The sequence below is a fragment of the Callospermophilus lateralis genome, chromosome 2, assembly GCF_048772815.1.
Source record: "Callospermophilus lateralis isolate mCalLat2 chromosome 2, mCalLat2.hap1, whole genome shotgun sequence".
Classification (NCBI taxonomy): domain Eukaryota; kingdom Metazoa; phylum Chordata; class Mammalia; order Rodentia; family Sciuridae; genus Callospermophilus; species Callospermophilus lateralis.
In genome coordinates, this window is record NC_135306.1 from 10,188,538 (window position 1) to 10,203,495 (window position 14,958).

A 14,958-nucleotide genomic window follows, 5' to 3' on the forward strand; every position below is an offset into this window, starting at 1 on the left:
CTTTTCTGTCTGCTGCTCCCCATCACAATCTGCATTCCAAACCAGGTCTCCAAAAACTTCATATTTCAAGGGCTTTGCAGATATGGTTTCATCTTCCTGGAATATCCTACCCCCTCTTCTTCACCTCACTATATATTATATACTTTTCTTTCAAGGCTCAACTTTTATCTGTAACATTCTCTAGAAGTCTTCTCTGGCACACACATTCCTCCCACACCAATGACCCTCCTTTTTTCCCATAGCCCCTGATATGCCCTCCACTGTAGCCCTAATTACCTTGCATTGTCTTTATCTGTTCACTTGTCTGTTTCCCCATCATTAGACAATGAGACCTGTGAGGACCATGATCAAGTCCTGCTTTTCAGTGCCCCTAAGCAGATAACCCAGTAATGATAGGATGCTTCCTAATTAGATGAATTGATGGAGGGCCACAGCAAGAAGGGAAATGTCAGAAGAGAGAGGAAGATGCATTGGGCCTCCTGGGGGGAATCCACGTCAGTTAAGTAATTAATGTAAAACATGCCTCACTGAGTGTGGTGGCATACACCTGTAGTCCCAGCTACTCAGGAGACCGAAGAACGAAGCAAAAAGATGACAAGTTCCAGACTAGCTTGGGCAATTTAGGGAGACACTATCTCAAAAAGTAAAAAGGGCTCAGGGTATAACTCAATGGTATAATCCCCTGGGTTCAATACCCAATTTAAAAAAAAAAAAAAAGATTCTTAATTTTGTGGTTTCATAACTTGCTAATTATAGTAATGGTTCAGAAGAAAAAGGTTAAGGACAGTTGCCTAGAGGAGGTGATATTTTCTGGATGCATTGTAAGACAGCGCTTCTCTGGCATTGGCATATCATTGTATCAGGAGAAAAAGTGCCAGGACACAGTACAGAGGCCTGAATGGAGCATTGAGAAATCTCAAGGACAGATAACATTTGAGCAGCTTCTTAAAGGAATCAAAGTTTCAACTCTTTACAAACTTTAAGGGGAAAAAAGATCTTTAAGTTTGTAAGGAGCTGAAACTTTGATTCCTTCAAACCAGGGATTGTTCCCAGGGGCACTTAACCACTAAGCCACATCCCTAGCCCTTTTGATTTTTTTATTTTGAGACAGGTTATTTTGAAACCTCACTGAGTTTCTTAGGACCTCGTTAAATTGCTGAGGCGGGCCTCAAACTTTGATTCTCCTGCTTCAGCCTCCCCAGTCGCTGGGATTACAAGTGTGCACCACCACACCTGGGTTAAAGGACTTTTAAAACACCTTTAAACTTGGTTTTCGTGTTTTATTTGGAAATGATTTCAAACTTACAGAAAATTTGCAACAGTAGAACTTCACTATGTCCTTAAAAATCAGGGAATTTAACATGATACTTTTTCTAATTAGCAGACCTTATTCAATTTTCACCAGTTATCCTAATGTCCTTTATAGCAATTGTGATTTTCCTGATCTAGAGCCAGTGATCCAGGATCATTGAAGACATTTGTTATCTTTAGTCTTCTCTAGTCAGAAATAGTTCCTTATATTTTGTCCTGAATAACATTTTTTACATTGAAGCAAATAGGTAATTTATTGAAGAATATTTCTCAATTTAGGTTTGTCAGTTGCCTCATGGTAAGATTTAGGTTTTATATTTTGGGTGAAAATCCATAGAAACAATGTTGCATTCCTCTAAGGTCATCATATTAAGAGCATGTGGTTGAGAGTTTGTACCATTATTGGTGCTGCCAACCTGAATCATTTGGTAAAGGTGATGTCTTGGGTAAAGTGGTTTTGACAGACTTCTCCACTGTAAAGGTTTTTTTCTGAGCAGAGGCAACATATGGTAGAGGTACAGCTGTGGAAAACAGCATGGCATCCTCAAGGACTAACAAATAGTTTTCTGCAGCAAGGGAGTAGCATTTATGGCCAGAGGTGAGGATGAAGAGCCCCATAGGAACCAGATCACAGACAATCTTGAAAGCCATGCTGAGGAACTTAGGCTTTTAGCCCCTACACCAGAGAAAGCCACCAACAGGTTTTGAGCAGGGATTGGATGTTTTGTGTCACATTTCTGGTTTCTGGGTTTGGGTTTGGTCTTAACTGAATCTTAACTGAAATCTTAACTGAAATTTCAGCTCTGTCAGTTCTTTATGAGTAATCTAGAGTAAATCTCTATCTCACTGAGCTCTACTTCCTCATCTCTAAAAGACATGGATAATAGTAAAAATGTGTACTTTCCAAGGTGGTTGTGATGACCAAATGAAATAACATATACACAACTATGAGCTGTAATATAATACAGAGTTTTGTTTTAACAGAGGCATTATGGCACATTGAATTTTTCCCCATACTTCAGATTTCTGCATGCCATTTTGATGAATTTTATCATCTTTTACCTTATCTTCTCCTTTAAATACACTTTAAAAAAATAAAAGTTGAATGAAAAAAATCAGTATTTTAAATATACATTAGAATAAAAGAGTTTATGCACCACATAGAAGTATGTTATATTTCTCCAGTAGGACACATAAATGTTATATGAAATAATAGTAATGGAAAGAAGACTGGTCTAGAGTTTTATAGTCTGCGTTTCAACATTGATTTTGATGTTTATTTTCTATCTCTCTCCTTGAAGAAAATTCTTCATTTCTTTGGGCCTTACATTGAGCTCTTTAGTGGGAGCAATGCTAATATTCTCCTCATGAGTTTTAGTACTTAATACATAGCACATGTCCATCATATGTGAATTTTCCTTTTTTCAATTGGGATTTAGGGAGGACATAAACTTTCCAGTTTCAGAATAAGAAATGGCAAGATATAAGACTTTAGGATCTGTGGTCCTTTAAACAAAATAAAAGTTAAGTTAAGCATATTGAGTTCCTTCCTCAACCTCCAGGACAGTGAGTGTGAGATGTCTTCTAAAAGATATTCAGCGTTGCACCATTCAGCATTAGGTCTTTGATTTATAGCTGAAAGCTGATAGACATGTGAGATGTCAGTATAAGAAGTGACTAAAGTTATCATTGACCCTGGCATAGCAGAGAAAGAATTTTAAGGATTCGTAGAACTCGAAATTAGGTCTAAAGCGAGCTCCCAGGCAACAGCTAGCATACGTCTAACTTAATATAGACCATGTATGTTTCTTACTCCATATTCACAGCAGACTTGTAAAGCTGACTTTATTGCCTTGGTTTTGCAGATGAAGATATTAAGACTTTTACAAAGTAAAGAATGGAACCTTGGGGGCTGGGGCTGGGGCTCAGCAATAGCGCACTTGCCTGGCATGTGTGGAGCACTGGCACTGCTTTCGATTCTTAGCACTGCATATAAATAAATAAAAGAAAAGGTCTATCAACTAAAAATAATATTAAAAAATAAATAAAAAACAGAGCCTGGGGTTGTGGCTCAGAGGTAGAGTGCTCGCCTACCACACCAGAGGCACTGGGTTTAATCCTCAGCACCACATAAAAATAAAGTGAAGATATTGTGTGTCTACCTGTAACTAAAAAATAAATATTTTTTTTAAAAAAAGGAATCTTGGTTTGCTTATCTCCTTTGTTCAGAGAAAAAAGGCTGGGGAGAGGGAGAGTCATTACCACTATTTTGTGCTTATTTTAACTGTACTATTTTATGTAACATGACAAGTGCTAGTATCCCCTCTACTCTTCAGTAAACTGAACTTCGGAGGGGTAAAGAAATTTTTAATTACATAGATTGGGCAGAAACAGGATTTGGACCCAAACTTGTCTAATTCTGAAATGTAAAATCCGAGGACATCAAGGATGATGTCTACTTTAAGGAAAATGAACTTTCCATCAGAAACTGAGTGTTGTGTTTACATCCCTCACCATTTGCGGCAATCAGCCTTTCCCCAAGGACTTCCTAGATTCCTTATGTGCTTTTTGTTTGTTTTTGTTGCAAGTGTATTATGGCAAAGCTTGCTCTCAAATAATGGCATTAGTATATCCTCTGTCATTAGCATTACCTCTTTAAAGCCACCCAAGACAGTGATCATCACAAAGATTTTTCAAAAATACCAGTGTGACCACATCACTCCCTTGCATCTCTGCCCGTCCCCAGGCTCCTCAGCTAAAGTCCATATCCTTAACCTGACATTCTAGGCTCTTGATGACCTGGCCTCTCTTGGCCTCTCCATCCTTATTTTGCTACTTTTCCTTCACATACCACCTTCACCCCTCCAGTGTCTTATCCAGATCTAACCACCTGGAAGTTCCTAGAAAGAGCAGTCCATTCTTAGTTTTGACTTAAAGCTTTTCCCTTTTTTTGGTGGTGGGCGAGGTACTGAGGATTGAACTCAGGGGCAATCAATCACTAAGCCACGTTCCCAGCCCTATTTTTGTATTTTATTTAGAGACAGGATCTCACTGAGTTGCTTAGTACCTCGCTTTTGCTGAGGCTGGTTTTGAACTCTGGATCCTCCTACCTCAGCCTCCCAAGCCGCTGGGATTATAAACTTGCACCACCATGCCTGGCTTGACTTGAAGCTTTTCTATACTCTGTTCAGTCAACCTGGAGCACACTTTTCCTGCTTGCCTAAATCCTCCTCATCTTTTAAGAGTTAGTTCAGAAGTTGTCTTTTCCAGAAAGCTTTGCCTAACGATCAGGGTCCTACTTTAATTTCTAATCAGGCCTTCCTTTGTGTGTCCCCATTTTTTTTTTTTTTAAAGAGAGAGAGAGAGAGAGAGAGAGAATTTTAATATTTATTTTTTAGTTTCGGTGGACACAATATCTTTGTTTGTATGTGGTGCTGAGGATCGAACCCAGGCCGCATGCATGCCAGGTGAGCGCACTACCACTTGAGCCACATCCCCAGCCCCGTGTGTCCCCATTTTAAGTGGTTCATTAACACTGATGACGATAGTACTAGTAGTAGTTGTTCTTAGTGTGACCAGTACTATTTAAAGGATGTTTTGTATAATTGGAAAATGCTAAGCAAGCTCCTACAACTACAAAGGAGCTCTATTTACTGCCTTTGTGCCAGTGAGTTCAAAATTCCAATTCTATTAAAAAAAAAAAAAAAATCTGTTTTCCTGATCCTACCAGACCTAAACTTAGGTTAGGAATAAAAAATACTTTATTTAAAAAATAAAATATTTAAAAATATAAAAATTCTCAGCCAGGTTTGGTGGTTCAGGCCTATAATCCCAGCAGCTTTAGAGGCTGAGGCAGGAGGATCGTGAATTCAAAGCCAGCCTCAGCAATGTATTGAAATCCTGTCTGTAAATAAAATACAAAAAAGGACTGGGGATGTGGCTCAGTGGTTAATTGCTCCTGGGTTCAATCCCTGATATGAAGAATAAATGAGCAAACAAACAAACTGTTCTCTGTCTCTCACCTGGAATTTACCAAAGCCTTAAGATGCATTATCCTGGTGGGATTTATGTAACTGTGGACTAATTAACAATGCTCTTAGTTTTGTTAGATTGTATTGAATGTATACAGTGTATGCAGTATGTTTCTGGTGTCCTGGGGGCCCCAAAGTATCCCCTTGCCTATAAGGTTGCCTACAAGAACAGAAAAGAGTATGTGCTTTGGGTCCAAAAAACATCTGTGTTTTAAACTTGGCTTCACCAATTACTACCTTGCTACTTTGGGCCATGTAAATTCTCTTTTTAAATTTAGACTTGTGAGCATGCTTCTGACTACTTTAACTTATGTTTCCTTCCAGCTATCAGAGAAGATGGCATGCCTGGAGGCCGGAATAAGAGCATTGGGCCAGTCCAGGTGAGTTCTAGGCCCTATTCTCTTGTTTTGTCCAAGAAGACCTGGGCTCCATATGCTCCTGTAGCTGCTCACTTTAGACCTCTCATTTGCAAGATACTTTGCTGTTCATTTCATCTAAAGATTATCAGCAGAATGTTCATTACCTTATTAATAGAATAATACTGCTTTCAATCCCACAAACATTTGCTAAGTTCCTACTTTGCCAAGTTGGTGGTTTTTGGGGTTCCCCCCCACTTTTATTGAAGCTAGGGATCAAATACATAGTCTTATACATGCTATGCAAGCATGCTACCACTGAGATACATCCCCTGCTCCCTGTCAGGCTCTATACTATGAACTCTATCTAATGGGAGAGACAGAGATGTAAACAGACAACATAGAATCATAAGATTTAACAGAGAATGCCCCCTTTACTCCATGGGCCTAATGATCCAGCCCAGGGCAGGGCTTCTCTTTCCTTTGGGCTGGAACCTTGGTTGAAACTGGAGGCACTCAAGGAAAGCTTCCTTGAGAAGGCAAATTTGAACTCAGTCTTGAAAGAGGAGGAAGAATTAGCTGTGTTGGGGAAGGGTGGGAAGCTAAACGTTTTTAATTTGTCCTAGACTGTGAAAAGACCCAAAGATAAATGTTTTAAGGAATGACGAAGAATTTGTTCAGTGAGGCTATAGCATTCAGCTCATGTAATAGAGTGGCAGGAGATAAGGCAGATTACTTGAATTTGGAGTCAGTTCTTTTAAAAGTGGCCTTTGTCTGTCTTTGACTTATGAACTAAGAATTTTTGGTGTGAGCCAAGAGCAAACTTCTAAAAGAGTTTAAATGTGGGTAAGTGGGGCGTACTCAGATTCTTATTTTAGAAAAAAAAGTTTTTTTTCATTTGTTTGTTTGGCAGTACTAGTGATTGAACCCAGAGCCTTATACATGCTAGGTAAGCGCTCTAGAAAAATCATTGTAACAGTGGAAATTTCTGGTTTGTGAGGAGTAGAACTAGAGTAAATAAAACTAAGAAAGAGAAAGCAGTGAAAAGGATTTTACAGAAGTCCACTCCAAGACATATAGGTTAATAGTTTGTAGTAGAGTAATGACAGTGCATTTTGAGAGGAGGGAACAGATTTAAGAGATAATTAATTGATGGTATTTCTCCAATTAAATGTGAACAAATGAATAAAGTCAGGTACACACTTATGTATGGGAGATTTCCTATTACATGAATTAGGTACACAGTATGTACTCAATCAGGGTGTATGTGTTTGTGTGTCCATATAAGATCCCCAAGCCAGGCACAGTGGTGCATGCCTATAATCCCAGCAGCTCAGGAGGATGAGATGGGAGGATCACAAGTTCAAAAGCAATAGCGAGGTGATAAGCAACTCAGTGAGACCCTGTCTCTAAATAAAATACAAAATGAGGTCAGGGATGTGGCTCAGTGGCCAAATGCCCATCCATGGGTTCAATCCCTGGTATCCGGTTGTGGGGGGGGCGGGAAGACCCCCAGAATTGTTGTCTTTTTTTTTATGGTGCTGGGGTTTGAATCCAGGGCCCTGTGTGTACAAGGCATGTGTTCTTTTTGTAAAATAATTTTTATTATTATTTTTCAAGTCATATCTTGTGAGTTAATCTATTTCAATCTGGACTAGTAATTGCTTTTTTTTTTTTTTTTTTTTAATGGTTAAAGATATACAGGAAGTGCATACCTATAATGCTTGGGAGGTTAAGGCAAGAGGACCACAAGCTCAAGGCCAACTGGGCAACTTAACAAGATCCTGATTAAAAATAAGAAATTTTTTTTAAAAAGTATAGTTCTGTGACAAAAACATATAACCTGAGTTCTACTTTGACACTTGTTTTCCCTTTGCAGCGCTAGGGATTGAACCAAGGGCATGCTTAGGCATGCTAAGCAAGCACTCTACCATTGAATTACATTCAGCTCTTTTTGTTTTATTTTGAGACAGGATCTTGCTGTGTTGCCCAAGCTAGCCTCAAACTTGGGGTCCTCCTGCATTTACAGGCATGAGCCACTACACCCACTACCTTGACAAATTTTCAAGTGTCCAGTTCTTGACTATATGCATATTGTTACATAGCATGTCTCTAGAACTTTTTCATCTTGCATGACTGAACTCTATACAGTAACTCTAACAGCAGCTCCCCAGCTCCCGACCCCCAGCCCCTGGCAAACACCATTCTTCTTATGTTTCTAAGAATTTGACTACTTTAGATGCCTCATAAAGTAGAATCATGAAATATTTGACCCATAGCTTATTTATTTAGCATAACATTCTCAAGGTTCATCCTTGTAGCATATATAATAGGAACTCCTTCCTTTTTTAAGACTTTGTGTGTTTATACAACATTTTCTTTATCCTTTCCTCCATTATTGCACATTTAGGTTGTTTCTACCTCTTGGCTATTTTGAATAATTTTGCAGTGAACATGGAAGTGCAGATATCTCTAGGAGATTCTGAATTCAGTTCTTTTGGGCAAATACCCAGAAGTGGGGTTTCTGGATCATATAGTAGTTCTGTTTTAAGAATCTTAAAATCTTAATGTTTTAAGGAACCTCCATACTGTTTTTCATAGCAGCTGTACCATTTATATTCCCACCCACAGTGCACAAATCTATCCAACTCAAACCTGCGTAATTCTTTGCTTTAGCATCCTATAAGAGAACCATGAGCTACAGGGAGGTAATGTTGTTTTCATTTTTCAGATGAGGGGACTGAGGCTTAGAGAGCTTGAGTAACTTACCCTATAGCACCCAGCTAGGAAATGAGGAAATTTGAACCCACTCTCAATATGTTCTGTTTTCTAATCTGTGTATCACTGATTGCCCAGTATCCCATTGGTGCACAGGGAGAGAGACAGGTTCAGCCTCCAGCTGAAGTAAGCTGACTTCACCAGGACCCTTTTCACCCAGCCAAAGTTTTTCTGGCTCTTCAAGCTCTGGTCTAGCTCTCACCATAATCACTGATGCTACAAAAAAAAGTGTGTGGGGGGGGGTAGAGTTCTGAGAACGCCTGAAGAGACAAGACAGACATATTTTGTTTCTTCTTTTTTTCTTTTTAAACTATATACAACTCTTACTGAATTTAAAAAAAAAAAATCCTTCCAATGTAACCAACCTTTCAATTTATGTACCAGTTAAACCTTTTCTTATTCAAGTCCTGTGTGCTAGCTGTCTTCCAATTCTGAATGTTTCTTTATTTATAGAGGTAACTCAGGGTTCTCTTAGAGGCTGGTGGAGCAAAGAAGTATGCAGATTTGAGTCAGACAGGTTTAAAAGAAAATGCCCTCCCAGGTTTCCATAGGAACAACACATAAAAAGTCAACTGGCCCCACCTCCTTAGTACTTAATCTCCTTCTGTGTACTGAATATAGCCAGTTAGACCTCAACTCTAGGTGAAAGACTTTATAGAAGAAACGTATTTATTCTCTATATGGTAGTAGTTAGAGCACTGGACTGAATACTTGCATACTCTGACCTCTTCCTCAAACTCTGCCCCAATGTAGGCATACAGTGTGACTTTGTTTAAGTCAGTTCACTATGTGAGCTGCCATTTCTTCTTTTACTTAATAGGATTAGAAATGTATCTCCTACTGGGGAAAAATGTATTTCCTACTCACACATAGGCAGTATTTAATAAATGGAACATGTCTGTGTATTTAACATATATTTACTAAGTACTTCTTCTTTTCTAGGTCCTTTCATGGCCTTAGGTCTTTAGAGGATACTTTTATATGTTACCATAGTGCTTTAAAAATAACAATGACACTTGGGCACAGTGGCACACACCTGTATTCTTAGCTACTTGGGAGGCTGGCACAGGAAGATTGCTTGAGCCTGGGAGTTTGAGACCAACCTGGGCAACATAGCAAGACCCTGTCTAAAAAAAAACATTAAAAGTAAAGATGTGCACATCTGTAATCCCAGTGGCTCTGGAGGCTGAGATAGGAGAATCATGAGTTCAAAGCCAGCCTCAGAAATGGTGAACTTCTTTTTTAATGTTTTGTTTATGGACACAATATCTATTTTTTTAATGTGGTGCTGAGGATCAAACCCAGTACTTCACACGTGCTAGGCATCTTCTCTATCACTGAGCTACAACCCCAGCCCCTTGAACTGACTCTTAAAAGGAGATTGTCATTGAGTTAGGAAAGCGTAGACTCGAGGACAAAGAGGAGTGTCAAGGAACACATAGACTGTGTGGCATGAGAGCAGGTTATAAGTAGGCAAGGGGAAGGCTCTGATGAACTGTGTTTGGTGCTGGGCAGTATGCAGTCAGGCTGTCATAAGATTGGGGGAGACCTAGAGTATGAGGTGGAAGAGAGGGAACCTGGGAATCCTATGAGATTTAAATAAGCTCTGAGTCCTGAAGGACAAATTGAGGGTATCTTAAGCACCGAATCTAACATATATTCATTTCTTGTCAAAGATATCAGAAGAAGAGATCGAAAGGATCATGTCTGGACAGGAATTTGAGGAAGAAGCCAATCACTGGAGCAACCATGGTGACAGCGACCACAGTTCCCCCGGGAACAGAGCTTCAGAGAGCAACCAGCCCTCCCCAGGCTCCACATTGTCCTCCAGGTGAGCTTTAAGGCAAACCCAGGATCTCCATCTAGAGTCCACCCAAAGAGTAGAACACAAGAAACCTCTGGCTGAGTATTCCTGCCAGGCTCTCTCGGCCATTGTGCTCTTACTCCCTCAGACTCTGGGGTAGGGGAATGGATTATGCCATGTTTCCCAGCCCATTTTATGCTAAAAACCTTAAAAATGTTAGTGGTCTCTTCTATAGACTAATCACATATGCCCATAAAGTCTTCACCTGGCAGAATAATGTTTAAATATAGTGTTTTTCCTTTATTTACTTAATTTATTTATAATGTGCTAAAGATCAAATCTCTCATTTTATCATTAAATAAAACAAGTCATACTGACAATGTCTAATTGTTGGCCCCGTATGGTGGCACACACCTGTAATCCCAGCAGCTCTGGAAGTTGAAGCAAGAAGATTGTGAGTTCACAGCCAGCCTCAGCAATTTAGCTAGGCCCTAAGCAACTCAGGGAGACCCTGTCTCTAAATAAAATATAAAAAAGGGATGGGATATGGCTCAGTGGTTAAGTATTTCTGGGTTCAATCCCCTGTACATGGAAAAAAAAAAAATCAAATTGTTATAATGTCTTTTAATTGCCTCATAAGAATCAATATTTTTTAGTTTATAAATTTTAAGAAAGAGTTAAGGTGTTATATTTTATTTGTTTGGGGTGTGTGTGTGTGTGTGTGTGTGTGTGTGTGTGTGTGTCGTGCTGGGGATTGAACACAGGGCCTTGTGCATGCAAGGCAAGCACTCTATCAACTGAGCCTCCCCAGCTCTTGAAAGAGTGAAGGTTTTATAAGCCAGTCAAATTTGCTGCGTCAGGGAATACAAATTTAGAGACTCTTGTTTCAAGCATGCTATGCTAAGTTAGTTGTCAGGTGTGAAATAGAATCTTCAGCTTCAGGGAAAGTCTATTTTTCCCCAGAAACCTTTCTTTTAGGACAGGGGTTGACAGACATTATAAAGACTGTATGTATTTCAGACTTTTCAGCCCTAATGATCTGGGTCTCAACTACTCAACTTTACCTTTAAAGTGGGAAAGCAGCCACAGACCACATGTAACCAGTAGGTCTGAATTACTGGTTTACAAAGTCTCATTTACCAAAACAGACCACAGTCTATAGGATGTAGTTTGCCAAACTTGATTATAGAATACATGTCTAGGTAAAAGCTAGAGAATTTTTTTTTAAATTAGTTCAGAAAGTGGTGAGATTTCCCCAAGAAAAAGGAAGCCAGGGATGAATATGAAGTCTTCCTCTTCATATTTAATCATAGTTTTTATTCTAGGATTATTCCTTAGTTTGTTCCTTCCTTTGAATAGTTAGGGGGATTTTTGCCACATGCCACGTTCCTTGCTTGGTACTGGATTTGTTCTGTGGCCTGACAAGTGGTCTATCTATGTCTTCATTTTCCCAGTGGTAAAATAACGCAAACACCCACATTTGTCATCCTAGTCTCTGAGTATCCATTAAAAACTCTTCAGATGTAGCACCTGTACAAACAATTCATCCAACTAATATATATTCAGTACCTACTCTGCCAGGCACTTGAGTGTCCAATGGTGAGCACCACATTTATGTCTCACAGATGGGAGTCTAGGAGACATGCACATAACCATTAATTATGGCTTGGTGAGACACAGACCTCATGACCAAAGAACATCTAAGCCACTTGCTGACTTGTTTTCTTTGAGTAGGCACTGAACCTGCCTTGGCTTTGCTTGACTTGAAATTTTTTTCTCCAGTAGGTCTGTGGAACTAAACGGATTCATGACATTCAGGGATCAGTACATGGGGATGTCTGTGCCTCCACATTATCAATACATACCACACCTTTTTAGCTATTCTGGCCACTCACCACTTCTGCCCCCACAAGCTCGCAGCCTTGACCCCCAGTCATACAGCCTGATTCACCAACTGATGTCAGCTGAGGACCTGGAACCATTGGGCACACCCATGTTGATCGAAGATGGGTAAGTGAGCTCTGTACTGCTTAACCCCTGGCAATCTCAGTATGTTCCAACAGTGCACCCACTTGCATCCCTGGCTGGTGTACCAGAGGCTTTGAAATGAATGAGGGGTTAATGAGTGATGATTTAAGCATCAGAAGACAAACCTGTGCTTATCTTCAAAATCAGTCCTTAAGCATCTTTTCTCATAAATAAAGTTGGAGTTACTTTTCTGTCTGTGTGGAATTGGGATGGAAGAGCTTTGTTTTGTCATGGTTAGGTAAACCAGGCCCTAGGACATATCTGAGTGCTTCTGTACAGTAAATTTAGCTATAATTCTGGGGGTAAAAATATATCATGTGTAGGCTCCTTAACAAGACATTCAAAGCCCTACCTGATTATGGCTTGTCTGCATCCCTTGCCAGCATACCCATGGGTAGCATGTTGCATGTGACCACCTTGGGTGGGCCTAAGTTAATGGAGTAAATCCTCTTAGTCTGCAGTTAGCTTTACTTGAGTAAGTTGTAGTTCAGCCTTCAAACCCATCCATTGCTTACCTTTGGGCCTAGAGCATAAGCTGTTTGAGGGTTACCAAGTTTATATCCCCCAAAGATATCCTGAGTTTTTTCTTAAGTTAATATCTAGTTTCAGAAGAGACTCAAATATCTACTATCAAGAAGGTCATACAAATCTTTATATATCTGGATGTGGGGTATGAGAAAGAGGATATTAAGGGAACTTGAGAGGAAGAAACCTGGGAACCCTGAGTCTATGGCCTCAGAAGCCCCCTTTAGGTCACAGTTGAGAAATGCCATGCTCTTTCCATCCAACTATAAGCCTGAAGAAAGGGCTGAGCAGTCAGGTACAATGGCTCATGCCTCTTGAGTTCAAAGCCAACCTCAGTAATTTAGTGAGGCCGTAAGCATCTCAGTGAGACTCTGTCTCTAAATAAAAAAAGGGGGGTAGGGGGCATTGAGAATGTAGCTCAGTGGTTAAGTGCCTCTAGGTTCAATCCCTGGTACCAAAGAAAAGAAAAATAAAGGACTGAGCAGCTCTAGTTCCTGAACTCTCACCACCAGAGGGTGCAGTGAGATAGGAAAAGCTTTTAGACTCTTTTTGGCTTTGGCTGTCTTGCCCTAAGGTTCATTTTTATGCTGGTGCCTGAGTTTGGGTGAGCACTAGATCACCCCACTGAAGTTTACATTGCTAAAAGTGACTAGGAATTTTCTGAGACATAGAACATTAGAGGACACCAATTTGAAAAATCATCCTCCCTGGGGGAGCCTCTCTGAGGGTCCCCTCTTGCCCCTGCAAGAGTCTAATATGAGTTCTATATGTTTCCTTATGCTTGAATAAATTCTACTCCTTTCATTTTGGGGAAAAAATACTATACTCCCTGATAATTGCACAGGTTTCTAAATCTCTTTTCCTCCCAGCAACCTTTTCTCATAAAAACCATTTTTTTGGCCCTGAGCTTGCTTCTGGTGTGTCTTGCCCCTTTATAAGAAAATTGAGTTGAATGATACTAGAGATCTCTGTAGTCAAGGGGAAGGGAGAACTGCCAGGGACACTTTGTACCTTTAAGACTATCCTTTCCCTGGGTCCCTATCCTTCCCCTCTGGCTGATGGAAGTGATTTTCCTGTCCCTGCCCCCAGATATGCTGTGACACAGGCAGAGCTGTTTGCCCTGCTCTGCCGCCTGGCCGATGAGCTGCTCTTTAGGCAGATTGCCTGGATCAAGAAGCTGCCTTTCTTCTGCGAGCTCTCAATCAAGGATTACACGTGCCTCTTGAGCTCTACATGGCAGGAGTTGATCCTGCTATCGTCCCTTACAGTTTACAACAAACAGATCTTTGGAGAGCTGGCTGATGTTACTGCCAAGTATTCGCCCTCTGATGAAGAATTACACAGGTGAGGCTGCTGGCTGGGGAGGGAATCCCAAGCAACCAAACCCTTCTCATCCCTGCAGGGTAGGGTTGCCTGGCCCTCCAAAGGATGGCATCTAACCATACAGACCTGAGTTTGAATTCTTATTCTGCCACTGACTAGCTTTGTGGTGTTGACTAAGTCTCTGATCCTCAGATTCTGAATTTATAAAATGGAATGATAACAATACCTCCCCAACAAAGTGGTTGTAAGAGTAAATGTTGTACAGTCAAACTTAGCAAAAGTATTGTTATTTTTATTACCTCTGGATTAGTGAAATAAAATAATATATCTAGGAATAACAGAAATCGAATCTGCCTACAAGGCAAGAGGGGTTCAGAACTGTAGTTTACAATCCAGGAAAGAAACCTAGAGATCACTTTGGTATCTGTTGTATGCCAGGCACTAGGCTAAATATTTCATGTTATTATTTTGTTTCCACAGCCTCCAGCATTATAGGTGTCATTGTGCCTGTTTTATAGGCGAGAAAACTGAAGTTCAGAAAGCCCAGACCTTGAGGTGTTTGGTTTTGAATCCAGAGCCTAGATTTGAACTTATAGCCACTTGTTGCAAAGCTTAGACTCTTTCATGGCATCATGGATGAAATGAGATGTCAAAAGCATGAGACTAAGGGCCCAAACTGTTTTCTTGGCCATTTTCTGCCAAAAATTTCATCCCAGATAACTCACATCTTCCTATCTGCTGCTTCCATGGCCTGTCCTAGCACTTTTTTAGTCACTCACTTTAGAGACTTGGGGACATGGTG

General features: G+C 40.2%; 1 protein-coding gene across 4 annotated transcripts in view; it reads left to right on the forward strand.

The window, feature by feature from the left end:
• Nr6a1 (nuclear receptor subfamily 6 group A member 1) overlaps nucleotides 1-14,958 on the forward strand; it is a 216,632-nt gene that overhangs the window by 186,915 nt on the left and 14,759 nt on the right. For 2 of the 4 annotated variants that reach the window (XM_076845495.2, XM_076845497.2), the window contains 4 exons: nucleotides 5,667-5,722; nucleotides 10,153-10,307; nucleotides 12,063-12,290; nucleotides 13,923-14,177. In XM_076845495.2, coding sequence (XP_076701610.2) covers nucleotides 5,667-5,722; nucleotides 10,153-10,307; nucleotides 12,063-12,290; nucleotides 13,923-14,177 — 694 coding nt within the window. The remainder of the gene's footprint in view (nucleotides 1-5,666; nucleotides 5,723-10,152; nucleotides 10,308-12,062; nucleotides 12,291-13,922; nucleotides 14,178-14,958) is intronic. The other 2 variants (XM_076845496.2, XM_076845498.2) reach the window with 1 other exon arrangement.